At 50.4% G+C, this 16,171-nt stretch overlaps 5 protein-coding genes across 5 annotated transcripts; 3 read left to right on the top strand and 2 right to left on the bottom strand.

Moving 5' to 3' along the window:
* Positions 1 to 30: 30 nt before the first annotated feature.
* Positions 31 to 542, bottom strand: T310_0865 (uncharacterized protein; the record flags this gene model as incomplete). The annotated part of the gene is made up of 2 exons (XM_013476262.1): positions 31 to 441; positions 540 to 542. 2 exons carry the CDS (start codon positions 540 to 542, stop codon positions 31 to 33), a joined length of 414 nt encoding a protein of 137 aa, XP_013331716.1.
* A 394-nt stretch (positions 543 to 936) lies between these two features.
* Positions 937 to 1,489, top strand: T310_0864 (uncharacterized protein; the record flags this gene model as incomplete). Its single annotated transcript, XM_013476261.1, has 2 exons — positions 937 to 1,255; positions 1,314 to 1,489. 2 exons carry the CDS (start codon positions 937 to 939, stop codon positions 1,487 to 1,489), a joined length of 495 nt encoding a protein of 164 aa, XP_013331715.1.
* A 3,597-nt stretch (positions 1,490 to 5,086) lies between these two features.
* Positions 5,087 to 7,600, top strand: T310_0863 (Cyclic nucleotide-binding domain protein; the record flags this gene model as incomplete). Its single annotated transcript, XM_013476260.1, has 1 exon — positions 5,087 to 7,600. The coding sequence occupies one exon, from the start codon at positions 5,087 to 5,089 to the stop codon at positions 7,598 to 7,600; it is 2,514 nt and encodes an 837-aa protein (XP_013331714.1).
* Positions 7,601 to 9,316: 1,716 nt separating this feature from the next.
* T310_0862 (uncharacterized protein) lies at positions 9,317 to 12,385 on the top strand (the record flags this gene model as incomplete). The annotated part of the gene is made up of 4 exons (XM_013476259.1): positions 9,317 to 10,108; positions 10,758 to 11,235; positions 11,304 to 11,510; positions 11,553 to 12,385. The coding sequence occupies 4 exons, from the start codon at positions 9,317 to 9,319 to the stop codon at positions 12,383 to 12,385; spliced, it is 2,310 nt and encodes a 769-aa protein (XP_013331713.1).
* A 644-nt stretch (positions 12,386 to 13,029) lies between these two features.
* Positions 13,030 to 14,264, bottom strand: T310_0861 (Structure-specific endonuclease subunit slx4; the record flags this gene model as incomplete). Its single annotated transcript, XM_013476258.1, has 2 exons — positions 13,030 to 13,035; positions 13,080 to 14,264. The coding sequence occupies 2 exons, from the start codon at positions 14,262 to 14,264 to the stop codon at positions 13,030 to 13,032; spliced, it is 1,191 nt and encodes a 396-aa protein (XP_013331712.1).
* Positions 14,265 to 16,171: the final 1,907 nt, after the last annotated feature.

Below are 16,171 nucleotides of genomic sequence, written 5' to 3'. Positions count from 1 at the left end.
CACCAAATTACGTAGAATTCGTAGATGACATCATTCTGGCTCTTCATTATCGAGAGTCGGGACCACTACGTCCCAACCCGGGTCTTCAAGTTCCAACTCCAAGTCGTCTTTATCCTGGTTCTCGTCACTCGCCTTGCGGAACCGGAAGGCGATAGGTTGTCCGTTTCTAATATCTGCGGACTGCAGGCTAGCTTTCGTCCCGTTCTTGACCCGACCAGAGGTCTTTTCTCCGTTGGCAAGTTCGACATCGAGTCGGGTCCAGCCTTTTTCGAGCTCGTTTCGATCGATAGGAACGCCGAACTCGATCTCCGACGGATCGTCCGGGACGGGATCGCCATTTATCTCTGTAATACCACGGCTCTTGAGAGCATGCAGAAGCATCTCCTTGGTCGATGCGATCGATTCATGGGCCGGTACCATGAGCAGGACTGTGGTCTTGTGCTTTTTGAACCGCAAGGTCCAACTCAAAGGATCTGGTTTGTACTTTTGCAGAAATCAGATTTCATGTCATATACGGTTATTCTTGACTGTGGACTCACCATGTTGGGACGTGTGACCGGGGATAACAGCTCGTAGGTTTTGCGGCAGCTCGGACCAGGCGTAGTCGGCAATCGGAGAATTTTAGCTGACAGTCTCCGGCGGAGACGGTCCTTAACCGCGCACCACCTCAACAAACAGTGGAATGGCAGCAAGCTCTCTGGTTAAGAACAGCAGATCGGAGTGACTTGAAATTTTCAATTTGGAAATATTTTCACTGGAAGCGATCTCTGATTTCTACAGACAGTCCCCCCTTACGAGATGGAGGAGAATCAAACTGAGCGCGGCCGACCTGAAGAGCCGCAGGTGTTGCTCAAAATCTTGCATTGGTATAAACTGTTCGAATCCGACACGCCTCCACGGCTCGGGATGGAGATAAAAGACCGTCTTCCGTACACGATGTTTGCTGCTTTCTCCGTTGGCATGGCCATTGGCTCCTCTTACGGTGCCAAAAAGGCAGCGTACCAGTTCCGCGCCGAGAATGCCCATCGGTTTCCCACCACATCGACGGGGTGGTTCCAGTACCACAAGACGAAGAACTACAAGGCGATCGTTGGAGGCGTTCAAGAAGGCATGAAAATGGGGTTCAAGCTGGGGGCCGGAGCGATGGCTTTCTGCCTGTTCGAGGAGACGGTGGATTGTGCTCGCAATGACCGGAGGGATTTTCTATCCACTGTCATAGCTGGCTTGTCTTTCTCAGGAATTTATAGCTTGCTTGGTATGCTGCTCCATGTGGTTTTGAATCCTTCGTCAACAGCTAATTTGTTCTCTTGTAGCTCGCCACGACATCTACACCGCCGCCCGTGCGACCAAGTTAGGACTGAAATTGAGTCTCGCGTATGGCTTGATGCAAGATGCGCTGGAGTCCCTGAAAGGGAACCGTCCCGCATATGTCGACTTTATATTGGGCAACCGGCGATCTGCGAACAAGGACGATGGCGGAAACCTCTGAATGTGCGGTTGGCTTCATCGCTGGTCAGATAGAGGTTCTCCGTCGGATCCTAAAAGAGCGCTCAGATCGGTGCAGTATAAAGACTGGGATTGGTCAGGATTATTCACTGATGACCAGAAAGTTTCTTGATTCCTGCAACACCAGGTCCTGACCTCGTTGGCACGTATAAGTCTGGGGTGGATCTGGATCTGGTGAAGCATGTCAAGGGTTGACTTTCCGTCACTCCACTCCGCCCATATTCCAGTGGGATATGTTCTACACGAGGTGCACTCTTGCTCCGTTCCCGTGGGAGCTCAGTGGGCCGTGTCTGAGCAAGTCAGTGAACTCCCTGTGCTCCAATGCCTACTCCTCGAAAGTTCGGTTGGCTTGTCACTATGTCCCCGAACATAGCCTGCAGACAGCTTGTCCTCTTTCAGCAGTCAGGGAAGGGCACAGATTGCAGTTTACGGGGTTTCTAATCTTTACGACCGCTATGCATTTACAGCATACTTTCGCAAGGACTGCGATCTCAAACAGAGAGACCTGAGTCAGTTCCATTGGCATCCATGGCGAAATTTCCGAATTCGCTGGGCTCCTCAAAAGAGCACATTATGTTTGCAACAAGAGCCTCGATTGGAATAAACTATTTTCTAATTGACGTTTCTCACAATTGCCTTGGGGGCATAAGCATCTCAACTCATTCCACGTTTCGAGACCGTCGAGTCTGCAGGCTAGGCCATGCTACATGTTGTACACGTCACTAGTACAACATTTTGCGAGAATCACTGTAAATAAATATACCATGCCATGTTGATTTTTGTTGGAGACTTGAGCCGTGTATTATACTGAAGAAATGATATAATTATTGCGTTGGCCATGTGCTAGAGTTGTTCTCTTTTCTGTTCAGTCGGTGATCAGCTTGCCATTGTTGTTACATGAACCTTGAGTGCCCACATGTTGCATTGCAGATGACCTTCAGACCTGATCTTGCATAGAGGTTGTAATAGATCTATACTGCCTCCTCATTAATCACCGTGTCCATGTCCGTTCCCGATAGATCCACCAGTCAAATCAAGGGCTCATACCCTACATTCTCGAGTATTCCTTAACCTTTTTTTTTCCGATGATTCGCGTCGGATCCTAAATGTACATTACCTAAGAAAGAACATCTTTAATGTGCACTGTCACACCTTGTGGGGGCCAGTTTTGGAATGACCTGGGGGCGCTCGATCCGAATGTCCCAGAGTTTGTTGGTCATAACGATCTTACCTACCTAAGTAGCTGGGATAATACGCCCAATGGATTGCAAGGGTGAGTTTCTGAGGCTCTTCCTCAGGAACCTAGCAACGAACTCCTCCATCGCGGATATCATCTGTTGCTTGACTACACTGACTAATTATTATTATATCATGGCCCCCATTTTCCTTTCCGCAGATGGAGTTTAGTACAGAATAGGGTTCGCCGACAAGCAGCGTTATCGGCACATGTCATTCAAGACGGGTTACGGAGAATACTAGTTGGTAGAAGTTAAAAATAGAGATGCACACGGACACTGCAGCCACCACAATAGACTCGGAGCCTGAGTCATCGAATCGCCAGCACAAAATCAGTAACCCGTTGCTCTTCCAGGCCCCCACGAACGACCAAACGAGAGCTCACAACGCAACCGTGCAAGGTCAAAAGACCCACCTCGAGACTCCCGGAAGGAGCAAAGGAGACCAGGGGAATCGGCAAAAAGATCGACTAGCTGTTTCATCTTATGCAAATCTGACGAGATCCCCGTCTTTCTGGGTCTTCTGGAATCATTCTAGAAGAAGACGGTGTTGCCGCCGCTCCAGACTTGGGATTCGATCTGCTGGAGCCACATACACTTCAGGCAACGCCGAGTTATGCAGGATTAGTTGCATCGGCAGCGGCACGTGTCTTATTAGGCATCTGGCATCGAAATTAGCCACGAGGTTGGGTGATGGCGATGATGGCAGAGGATAGGTTCTATCGTTGCACTTCTGTCGGACCTGTCGCAAAAAGGGATCTGGCCAATAGGTTATGTACTAGGTACTTCCTACGTCGTTGCTTGCTCCCTTGCAGATTGGTACATGTACTGTCCTTTATGTGCAGCCTGATTGTTCTTGACTGAACGATAAAATAAGGCCGTCCTGTACGCAGGACTGATAGGGTCATATAGCTTTTGTTTTCCCATTCGGTTCGTAAGAGTCAGCCTGATCTGCTGATTAATGGATGAGTTGGAATCGAACACAGAGGGAAGGCGCGATACGAGGTATTCGGGATGGAGGGCAGGTGCGATGGGTGGTCCCTGCACCGTTCCTGCCCCGCAGCCGCTCCTGCCGAATTAGGATCTAAGGACAGTACAACCTCTGATGGGAAGGCATAGACCTGCCTGTCTGGACGCTCACGCAATCCACGGCAGTTTCGAAGTACAGGTATTATTAGGTACAGACATTTGGAGCACCCTGTAAGGAGGCTCCATCCTGGGTCCGAGAATTGGCGGTTGACGCGAGCGTGCAGGCTGGATGAATAAAATAGCTATGCTTACCGGGTGGACCCCGCCAGCATCTCACTGGCCATCTCGTGTCGGCTGTTGTTCCACACTCCCACCGCCCGCTCTCACTGGCTGGCCGCCATCGTGATTTATTCCGTCTGCAAGAATAATGAACCTGCAAGCGATGTCGAGCTTGTCTCTAGCCAAGGCTCCAAGCCAATCCAGTCGGCCTGTTCCCCTCGTTGGCCTTCTCTCGCTGCTTCCTCGAGCCTAGCTGATTGTCGAGCTCAAATTGCTAGCAATTATTCCTGACCCCCAACTCCAACATCCATCGCCACCCCCCTTGCAGGTGGTTGTTCTTTCGTCACTCGATTCAATCAGCTACTGAAGACTCCCCTCCGCCAAGTCACTAGGGACGCCGGACCGTCCCTGCTCTGCTTTGGATTGTCCTTTGACTCCGTTCAATTGATCTGCCAGTTTGGCTTCCTCCCCGCTCCGACATCCGCAGTGCCCGCACCGGTGTTTCGCCTGCTCGCCTGCTTTCCCCACTTCCGGCTCTCCAGGCACAGACCTAACTCGCAACCGCAGCACGTGCTGTACTCGCCTAGCCTCCTCCGTCTCGTGCGACTGTCGGCCTTTTCTGAACTCTGTCGAACAAACATATTGCTGCTCTGCGGCTTCGCTTTTACAATCTGATCGCATCTTTGCCGTGGCGTTGATGCTGTCTGCGTCGCGCTGTCTGGCGGAAGCTACCAGCGATCTGTAAGTGGATCTCCCGCTCTATCTTGAACATTGATCTCCCCCCACCTGCGGTGAGCACCTGGCCATGCAAACTGACCCTTCTCCTGCTGCTGTCAGTCTCCTCAAATATACCAGACGAGAGTATACGCGTCGATGAGTCAACCAGCATCTGTCTGACAAATCCAGAATTTCAATCCGCTAAGCGTCGACCGTGGGAGTTCAGATCGAGGTCTTGCGACACCCAATGCTCTTTCCGCTGTCGTCGTTGATCCATCGGCCTTCCTTATAGCACCATGTGTCTTCTCTGATGTACACAATCGTCGCTTCAGGTAGCCATTGGAAGAAGAATCAAGACCAATCGCATAAATCCAACAGCCATGCGGCGCCAACGCCGATCCAGCAGTGGAGCGTCCACCAAGGCGGCCGCTCCCATTTCCGAGGCCATCTCTGTGATACACTCCTTCAATTCTGCCACGAACCCCAATCGCCCAGCGCGCCCTTCTCCGTTGGCCTCGTCGCAGATCCAGGGCATGCCCCTGGACCTGATTGATCGAATCCGTTCCTTTCCTCTTTTCCAATCCACTCCTGAATCCTTCCTCCTCGAAGTTGGGCTGCATCTTCGTCCGCAGCTACACTCTCCCAACGACTATATTGTAACAGAGGGCGATGAGGCCAAGGCCATGTACTGGCTGGTCCGGGGGGCCGTGGCGGTCACGTCCCGTGACGGGGAGAGCATTCACGCAGAGCTCAAGCCGGGCGCCTTCTTTGGGGAGATTGGGGTCTTGATGGACCGACCCCGGACCGCGACCATCATTGCCCGCACCCGTTGCTTACTCGTTGTCCTAACCAAGGAAGATTTCAGAAAGATTCTGCCACGGTTCCCCGAGGTCGAGCGCGCCATTCGGGATGAGGCCCAGGAGCGATTGATGATCCTCGAGAAGAAGAAGAAAGAACGCCAGGATGCGGCCTCCAAGTCAGCGGCGCCGCAACGGAGAGGTTCGAAAAGAGTGCGTGACAGCGCCTCCGGAGATTTGTCTCCCGAAGAAGAAAACGACCTGAAGTCGATCAACGTCCACAAGAAGCGCAAATCCCCCAGTCCAGGCGTCACCGATGTCACGCCGTCGAGCGCGTTGGCGAATGGCATGGTCAACGTCCGACTGTTGCTGAAGGAATTGCCCCTCTTCTCTGGTCTTCCTCCGGATCTCCTTCATTTTCTAGGACTGAATGTTCAGCCCATGTCTTATCCGCCCTTCACCGAGATCATTCGGCAAGACACACTGGGCCGTGAGATCTACTTCATTGTGCGAGGCGAGGTGGAGGTCCTGAACGAAAATCCGGACACGGGATACCCTCGCAAGGGTTCCGATGATCAAGGCGGACGCGGTGTGGAAGTCAAGGCTCGCCTGGTGCAGGGCCAGTACTTCGGCGAGATCGTGAGCCTCTCTCTCACCCCTCGGCGGACCGCAACGGTTCGCTCTGTCACCGCGGTGGAATGCCTCATGCTTAGTGGTGAGGTGCTTGTGGAATTCTGGGAGAAATGCCCAGAAGATATTCGCAAGCAGATCGAAAGGACGGCGAAGAGCCGACTCGAATCGGCAACTGACGGCGACGTGCTCATGACTGATGCAAAGGACCCCCCAACATCTCCCATCAGCCATTTGAGTATCGACGACAAGCTCAAAATTACCAACTCGCGACGAAAGTCGATGCCCATGGTGACGCTCACGGAAACGGAGTTGGATCCCTCTCACAAAACCAATGGGATGGCCGAGCCCCCAGTGTTTCCCTCAGATCCGGACCCCTTTCTGAATGTCGGTTTAGACAACGTTCGGCTCAAGTCCCGCCGCAGTTCGGTAGGTGTGGTTCCCTCTGAGGAGGCTTCCGGGGGAGACGATCACCGTCAGACCACCCTTCTCGAACCCCGTTCAAGCATCACCTTTCGAACCGTGTTTCCAGAGAGCGCGACGACGTCGAATTCCCGGACAGGTTTACTGCTCGGGAAAAAACCTGATAATCGTGGAATCCTGCCTGACAATGTCCTTGTCCGGATCTTTCAATATCTAGAACTCCACCATCTTCTCCGCCTGCGGGCCGTGTCCGTTCACTGGTCTGATCTCCTCACCAAATCGCCCGATCTCGTTCACCACCTCGATCTCAGCCGTTACAACCGCAAGATCACCGATGATGTCATCACGAATATCATCTGCCCTTTTGTCCAGGACCGGCCCCGTTACATCGACATTAGCAATTGTTTCCACCTCACGGATGAGGGCTTCACCGCATTGGCGAAGACATGCGGCCGCAACGTCAAGGCGTGGAAGATGAAAAGCGTCTGGGACGTGACTGCGTCGGCCATCCTCGAGATGGCCAGCACAGCCACCGGTCTACAAGAAGTGGACTTGAGCAATTGCAGGAAAGTGAGCGACACCCTTCTGGCTCGGTTGGTTGGTTGGGTCGTGCCAGCATCGACATTTGCACAGCATAACTCGCTTGCACAGGCCAAAGGGGCCATCAAACCTACAATGCAGACGCCGGCTGGCGCCGTGTATGGATGTCCACAGCTGAAACGGTTGACCTTGTCATACTGTAAACATGTCACCGATCGTTCCATGCATCATATCGCTTCTCATGCCGCTCCTCGAATTGAACAGGTCGACTTGACGCGGTGCACGACGATCACCGACCAAGGATTCCAGTACTGGGGAAATGCCCAGTTCACCAGACTGCGGAAACTCTGCCTGGCCGATTGCACTTACCTAACTGATAATGCTATTGTCTATCTGACCAATGCTGCGAAACAACTGCAGGAACTGGACCTGGTAAGCCACTCATTCTTTACTGCATTCATCCTTGGTACCATCTGGACTAAGAGTCTAATTGCTGTCATCTAGTCATTCTGTTGCGCACTTTCAGACACGGCGACTGAAGTTCTCGCCCTTCAGTGCTCTCAGTTAACGCATCTCAATATGTCGTTCTGTGGCTCCGCCATTTCAGATCCGTCGTTAAGAAGCATCGGCCTCCATCTCCTCGGGCTGAAACAATTATCAGTGCGTGGTTGCGTCCGTGTAACCGGTGTCGGTGTCGAAGCTGTGGCAGAAGGTTGTCATCAACTGGAGTTTTTCGATGTCAGCCAATGCAAGAATCTCACGCCATGGCTCGAATACGGTGGACATATGCGATACAAGGACAGGATCCGCTTTAAGACTATCGCAGAAAACGGCAAACTTGGGCGCTGAGCGCTACCTCGTGGTTCTAGTATCGCGTCATGAACTCCTGGCTCGTCCTTGCATCTTATCCCGTCATGATCTACATTTCGCAGTATCTCAACACGGGCAACGCCTCATATGATGCAAGTTTCTTCCATTTTGGACAAATGTTTCTATAATCTTCGTTGATTTTGGTGGTCTGTACAGTTCACATATCCGGTATTTTGTTACTGGTTTGCTCCTAACGTCCTAGTTGCAAGTCGATGATGTATGACGATGATGAGATTTTTTGGCTCCTTTCTTCTTTGCATTCTTTTTTTTTTGGATATTCATCCCCCTTCTTCCTCCATTTTTTTTTGTCTGGTGTAGTCGAAGTGAAACGGGTTCAATTCTATTCGGACATCTCTCTCAGAAGGTTTTGCTTGGCCAGTGAAGGCGCAAGGGAGTACTGGAGACGGCAGAAAAGTGACGAGGTCTCTTCCTTTTCTGGAAGCACTGCATGTTTTTTTTTTTTTCATTTTTTCTCTCTCAGGTAGCACAAAACATCTGGTTGACTTCTGAAGTCATGGGTAGGGTTGTCCGTCACCTTAGAGGTATCATTTTTGCATATGTTCTTTGGAAAATTGATCTTATCTTTCTCGCAGCTCGAGACAGTATCAGGTTCCATTGTATGCAGATATAAAGAGATTATCGTTCACCTATATATGTCCTGCCGGTTGATTGTTATGCAGATGGTGTCTATTGTTACTTTACTCTTCACAAAAGGGCGTCGCCTATCAGTGTACGAAGAACTTGTCTCTTTCAGTATTAATGGGAAACAATATTTATACTAGTATACTAGTCCGGTGGTACCATTCATTGTCGGCAAAATGCCAAAGATCTTTCAGATCAAACTGCAGAAGGTTTTGTTCCCTCTCCTCTTTCTTTGTCAGAAAAGCTTAGGTGCGGTGCATTTCTTTCGTCACAGGGCATCAAAGGCTCTTTGGCATTTGCTACAAAGGTCTTCGCCTGTCATCTACGAACAACGCCTTTGTGGTATTTGTCTTAACAGGCACCTCGACAATGGCAAGGAAGCTTGCCATGTTCTTTCTTGGGTCTTACCGCACAAAGACAATGTCTTCTCTCCTCCGATCGCCGTGCTTTGTCTCAGTGCCCTAATATTCTTGCTTGAATTGAGTAAATAGCCATGACACTGGGAAAGGAGCGTCCGCCAAAGTATGGGTATAAGAGGACGGGCATTCCCTTGTTGAATCACTCGAGCCGATATAACTTTGCCCACGAGACACAAGAAATTCTTCAGCAATTTATACATCCACACTTTTCCCTGTTTTCCTTGTCGGATACCCGCTTATCGTGAGGTCCCTAGTGTTCAATTGATATTGCTTCCGAGATCCTTCAGGAATGGAGTCGAATCCAGGAAACGCTGACGATTTCCCTCAGGAATGGTTTCGTGACGACGAATTTCATCTTGAGGAAGTTACTGAAGAAGCCTTCGAGTTTTTTTCAGACAAAAACACACAGCCTCCTGCTCCACCAGGTAACTATCCCGCGGATTCGCAACCCGCTCAAGCTGACGATCGTCAGACTCAAACTGGGCCTTCATATGCACAAGCACAGTATCCTGAATCGCATATCTTGACAGAATTGGCACCGGCTTCTACTAACCAGCCCTCCGCATCTGCACCGCCTCTGGAGGCACCAACAGCGAGCGCTGCGGTTACTGCAGGAACTGACGAGGCAGCCGCTCAGGAGAGTGGAAATGCGCGTGGAGGCAGGGGAAGAGGTGGTAGGCAGGCAACTCGCGCTAAAAGGGAGACAAAGACTGAAGCTGAGAAGGCAGAAGAAGAAAAGGCCAAGGCTATTGCCAAGGCTGAAAGAGAAACGCGAGACGCAGACAACGCTTATGACAGGGCCGAGGATGAAGTCCAGAAGCTAAGGGAACGTCTGCAGAAGGCCGAGCAGAAGGCAGCCGAGAAACAGGCTGCGAAGGAGCAGAAGAAGGCCACGTTAGATCGACTGAGGGAGGAAGAAGCTGCCGAGAACGCGCAGGGAGAAGCCCCGGGAAATTCGCAGACAGATACAAAGAAGAGACGTGGACGACCGCCGAAGGCAAAACCTGCGAACACTGGAGAAGAAACTCAACAGACGGTGAAGAAAAAGGATCGCACTAAACGAGCGTGCAACCCCTGTAGGGTAAGTTCTGTCCCTTTGATGTTTCCATTTGTATCATCCCTTTTACCCCGTGCTTTATCCCCAGTTTCTTTCTAGGCTGTCACATCATTCATTAATCCATGTGTTATGCCACTCTTTTGCTGCTGGATGACACCATTCCAGCTGTGTGCCTGGATCAGGAAGACCTTTGTTTGCAGACACTCTCAATATCAGCACGCCAGGTACATGGAGAAGTATGAAATGGTCTCTGCTCTTTTGTCTCCGCAGATGTCATACTTCATCCACCATGATGACGATCCGGAACTTTCTTCACGCAGAAGTGTGACAAATCGTGGACATCGGAGCAGTTTGGCTCGGGCTATTTCTTGTCCATTGCCTGTTTTGCAGATACTGACAGTCTCTGAATCCTGAACACATCACGACATATCACTACACATCCACTCGAGTCTCGACGATCATGGGTGACGAGTTACCGCGGATTGAAAAGCTATCGTTGCAGTCTGAAGATGGAGCATCAGGGTCTGAAACGGAGATTCAATCTACCGACTCATCTTCATCAAAAGTTTGTCCACAGTCGAGCTTCTTGCCCCATGCATATTGAGTTTCCCTTGTTTGCTACTTCGAACCATAATCATGGAGATCTTTCTGCTAATCTTTTTTAACCTTCTAGAAAGCGAAGAGCACCTGCGATCAAAATATCCCGAAATGCCACCGATGCCTGACGAACAACCTCGACTGCATTTACTTCGATCCTTTCACCGATAGGCCTCTCCGCAGAGGTCAGCTGGAGGAAACAGAGTCGGTACTACAACGGACGATGATGAGACTGGAGGAGACGAGGCGGAGACTGGCGACGATTGTGGAAGAGAATAACAGGCTCAGGGAAGAGAACCGTCAGCTGCGCCAGCAAACCTCATATCAGACGCCCTCTTATCAGAATCCGGTTACCAGCTACGGCAACACTGCTTTTACTCTTCCCACCGAGCCGACATCTGGTCTTGAACCTGCCGAACAGACAGACAATCCGCAACTTACTGGGCAGTTACTACCTTCTGGATCATCAACTGGTCAGCATTACCAACCGCAGAGTCATCCGCCGCTGTCACAGGCGCAAATGATTCCTTATCCTCGCTTCGGGACAAGAAGAGGTGAGTCGCATCTTTCTAATTCCTGATCCTGATTGAATGTTTGACGTCTAACCTTTGTTGTATCACAGGACTCCCATCATTTACTGGCGATGACGACGACACTGAGCGAGCTCTTAAACGCCAAAGGCTTGACGATAACAATAATGCTACTAGGTCGACGCAAGCGACATCTACCGTCCCTCCAGCCCCTACTCCGAATGCTCTTCAGCCTCAGCTTCAGCCTCAACCTCAGCGTCGGACACGGCCGATGACTTGGCAGGAGGTGACACGATCACGTACGTGGAGGGGCGAGGCGGCTCGTGGCTACACACGTACAGAACTCGAGCAGATGAGGAGGGATGGCCGGTGGCCGCAGTCATCGCAGTCACAGCAGATACAACCGCAAGCGTTGTTGCAGCAGACGGGGCCTGCGCAGCAACAGCAAGTTCAACAACACCCGCAATTTACCCTACCAGCGCAGCAGCAACAAGTTCAGCAACAAGTTCAACAACAACAATTTGCGCCACTGGTTCAGTCGCTGCATGCGGGATGGGTCCATACAAGTTCTCAGGACCCATCGCCCTTTGCTATACAACAACAGCAACAACAATATTATCCTCAGCAGCCACAGCCACAGCCTCAGCCCCAGCAACAATCCCAGATACAGCCAGGGGGACAGGAGGAGGAGCAACAGTTCCAGCGAGCAGTGCAGTACCAGCGACAACTAGAGCTCCAAGAACGACTGCAGTTTCTGTATCAACGACTGATCCAGCGCGCGCAACGGGCACAGCAACAGACACAACAACAACAGGTCCAACAGGAGCCGCCATCGGTGCAGCTACAACAACAGCCAGGGCAAGAGCCAGAGCAACTGCACCAGCACCTGCGACAGATCCAGCGACAGGTACAGCAAGAAATACAGCTGCACCAACAGCCCCAACTCCAGGAACAGCAACAGCAACAGCAGGAGCCAAAACTACATCCAGAGCCACAACAAGCGCAACAGGATCCACAGCTCCCGCACCAGAAAGAGCTCCCTCAACAGGAACAGCAAGATGAGCAGATGACCAAAGAAGAGCCTGAGTTGAACGTAGAGGACATCTTGCACTCAGACGCCTTCCAGAACAACAACGACAATGGAGATACAGGTAACTTGTACGATGCAGACTAGGTCCTACATACCTTACTATTAGGGTCCTGGTCCATACCTACCAATCCTGAAATCTGACAACCTTTTTTCGACTTTTCCACTTTTTTTTTACCCTTTCGCTCGATTATTCAGTTATGTCATGGTGGCCTTTTTTGACTTTCTTTCTTTCTTTCTTTCTTTCTTTCTTTCTTTCTTTCTTTCTTTCTTTCTTTCTTTCTTTCTGTCTTTCTTTCTTTCTTTCTTTTTTTGCTAAGAAGTTCTTTTTTCATCTCAGCAGATGTTTAAGTAGGTGTTACGGCGTTTTTTGGATCTTCGTGATTATTTCCTTCCTTTCTTTCTTTCCTTTTATTTTTGTCATGTTCGAGTCAAAGCAGGTTATCAGGTTGGTTGCATTAATGGTCTGGTTGATTCAAGATTTCTAGAGAACAGTTCGAGTTTTCTTCTTTTTTCCCCGAGTGTGAGATAAATTGTCATTGTATTGAAGGGTTAGTTAATAGTTAGTTAGACTCTGATATTGAAGTTGACATTGACAATTGACAATTGACAATTCATATCTGGGTTATATTACAAAAAAAATCGGACTTTCGTAGATACTGTTCGAACAATAAATAAATCAACCTGGTCAATCCTGTTCTTCTTGTTTATATGATAGTATATATATCTATTTATTCCTATGACAACAACATATCCCCTTACTCTCACACCACTCCCGCACCAAGCCCGCACTGACTTCCCGATCCTCCCCGATCAATCCCAGGCCTTCCGTGTTCAGCCACGTCGCGAGATCCTCGACCACGATGGGGTCGTACAGTAGGATCTTCTCGTGCCAGGTTGGTCGGCGTTTCTGGCCCGGACCACCGGATGGCATCCGCGGCTGCGCTCGGATCGCTTCCGTGATCTGGGTGAATAAGTTGGGGAGTTGGTTATCGTCACCATGATCATCATCATTATGATTGGTATTGTGGATCGTCGTTGTCGAAGTGGTAGTAGATCTCTTCGGAGTGTTGCCAGGACTAGGGCTAGGGCTCGATGATAGTGGGAGAGGTGGTAATGCCGGGGTAGTAGTAGATCGATGACGAGCATTTGCATTCGAAGAAAAATACCGGCTTTGTTGTTGCTGCTGTATTCGGGTCGGAGACGGAATTACCTCCTCTTCTGAATCTTCGATTTCTTCCACAACGATTGCCGCTGAAGGAGGGGCTGTTGTCGTCCCTTTTAAGTTTTCAGTTTCTGAGGCTCCTTTCTTTTTCTTCCCTTTCGAACGTCCTGAAGATGCGGTTTGTGCCTTCTTAGATCGCCCACGTGATATAGGTTTGTCGGACTGCTGCTGCTCTCCTTTATTTGCTTGGCGTGAGGAAGCCCTCGTTTGAGATCCGACTGTAACAGTGGCTTGGTCTGCAGATTTCGTAGAATCACCAGATTTGGTTTTGGCCTTCTCCGTCTGCTCTAACCCATGCGAGTATGATTCGCGACTTTCTTCCTCTTGCACCTTCTCCACAGTTGGATGCATACTCTTCCAGCATTTCTCGAGCAAGGCAATCATCTTATTGCGGCCCTTGACAGGTTTGAATCCGTAAGAGGCTATTTGCTTTCTGAGCTCGGCGTCCGTGAAGCCACTGTATCTTGGCATTTCCGGTGGTGGAACAGACGGTTCTTTGACAGCTACCGTTGCCTCGCGATGATTAACCGGCTTGGCTAGCTCGAGAGGTACAGATGATTCTCTTTCTGACACGAGTTGTTCTTGGTTTTGCTGACGTATTGAGGCGGGCTTGGATTGCACATTGGAGTTGGTAGCAATCTCAAGCGAGTCATCTTTCGTTTCTTGCGGGCCATCTACTCTGTCAGGATTGGCTTGAGAAATAGTCTGTCGGGCACTGGAGACGTCTGGGGAATCTACCATGTCCAAGATTTCTGGCTGGACCACGAATCCGTCCGAGTCTCTCGCAGCTACAGACCATAGCCCCCTTGAGCTTGTGAACCGTAAAACCTTGCTTGTTGTCGATACAGCGGTCTGGCCAGACAGATTGCTACTCTCTGTGGACATAAAACTTTCCGAAGCAAGTAGAGCTTTCTGCGTCTCCTTCACAAACGTTGGGGAATCGTTTCCTTCCAGCTGACTGCAGGTGCCGAATAGGATCTCTTGGTCTGCCAATGACCTCGTCGCCGCCTCTGGAGACAGTATTATGCGCTTTGGGGCTTTAGATTTCACAACGCCATTGCTGCGCTTTTTGGCTGGGGCCTTTCGTTTAGGAGCTTTGCTTGCCTCCTCTGTGGTTTGTTCCTCGTTTCTTTCAAAATACCGTAGAAGCGTTCTATCTTCTTCTTCAAGAACCGGGATATATCGTGCCGTTGCATGAGCTGTAATTGTCTTCACTTTCTTTCTCTGCGACTTGGGCTTTTCGTTACGGTGCTGCGCAGCTGAAACATCATCAACTGAATCAATATCCACAACTTCTTTGGAGGTGCGCGGTCGATGAGTGAGTTTTTTAGGTTCTCTAGGGACCTGAAATTCCAATAGCTTCAAAGATGATCAGCATAATGGCGATCCTACGCAATAATATCGGGTACGAGGGGAACATACCTCTATGCGTCGTCGCTTCGTGGGGTGACCATCTCCTATTTTCTGGACATGGTCTTGAGAGGCAACACCCTCGTCATTGAAACGGTAGTCTAACAGACGATCACCAAATCCGCGGCTTCCATCATTGTCTTTTGTGCTGGCGGCATCATCCCCATCGTCAAGGTCAATGACTTGGCATTCAGTATTCTTTGGAGGCGTCCAATCCAATCTCCGCTTCATGGCTTCTTCGAGATTTAAGCCATCCTGCTCAGAAACACTAGGTACACTAGGTTTCCTGGCTCCAGCAGCAGATAAATCCAGCTCCATATTATCTGATATAACCGTCTTCTCCGCTTCTTCTACAGCCTTTCCGCTGTCTGGCTTTGCCACCCTGCCCTTGAGGATTTTGTTTCCTGCCTCCTCGGACTTTTTCGCTTTCTGAGAACGGGCTTTTTTTGTCGTCCCTGTTGTCTTTTTCGCAGTCTTGCTTTGGGGATCTTTGGAGACCAGCTCCGTTTCCCCTGTCAGTTTCTGCTGTTTGATCGGCGCTTTTCTTGGAGCACGTTTAGCCTTTCCTCCGGCCTCGCTATCCTGCTGATTATTCACAACTGGTATATTCTCCCTGCCGACTTCCTCGCTCAGGGGTGATTTCCGCGTCTCCGACGCGTTGTGTCTGCGGGATGGAGAAGGGGCGAAAAGCTTGGAGGGCGACAACATCGACGGAGGAGACGAACTCCGGGGAGAAAATCCGAAGAGCCTCTCCGGAGTACATGGCGAAACGGAGCGAGCCCAAATCCGCTCGGGTGAAGAGGACTGGAGGACGATAACATTCGGCGTGGTGCTCATTGTGTCGATGAGCCAGCGGCCGCTGGCATAACAGACGTCGTCCTCGAGCTGAGAGAAGCGTGTGTCATTCGGGAAATCGATAAAAGTAGAGCTTAATGATGAGTCTTCTCGCCTTTGATTCTGACAGATATCTAACACATGGCGTTTAGGCTCCACCACATTTGGTTGTAAGCCTAGTGGAGACAGGATGAATTGATTTCTGGAGTTGGTCTTGGCAAAGTTGCAGGATTACCGCTTTGGGACGACAGCAGCGGATGGCGGGGCAACCGCTGGCACGCGAACGCTATCTAGCTCCTCCGATTGTTCGGCCCTACAGAATCGCAATGCTTCAACTTATCAACCAGGCTTCTACTAAATAGACTAAAGACTGCGTGGTTATATCCAATTTCTCCGTAGATACC

Source organism: Rasamsonia emersonii (assembly GCF_000968595.1).
Source record: "Rasamsonia emersonii CBS 393.64 chromosome Unknown ctg1118621759966, whole genome shotgun sequence".
NCBI classification, from domain to species: Eukaryota; Fungi; Ascomycota; class Eurotiomycetes; order Eurotiales; family Trichocomaceae; genus Rasamsonia; species Rasamsonia emersonii.
The sequence above is the reverse complement of the archived record's forward strand: the minus strand, read 5'-3'. Positions and strand labels throughout refer to the sequence as shown.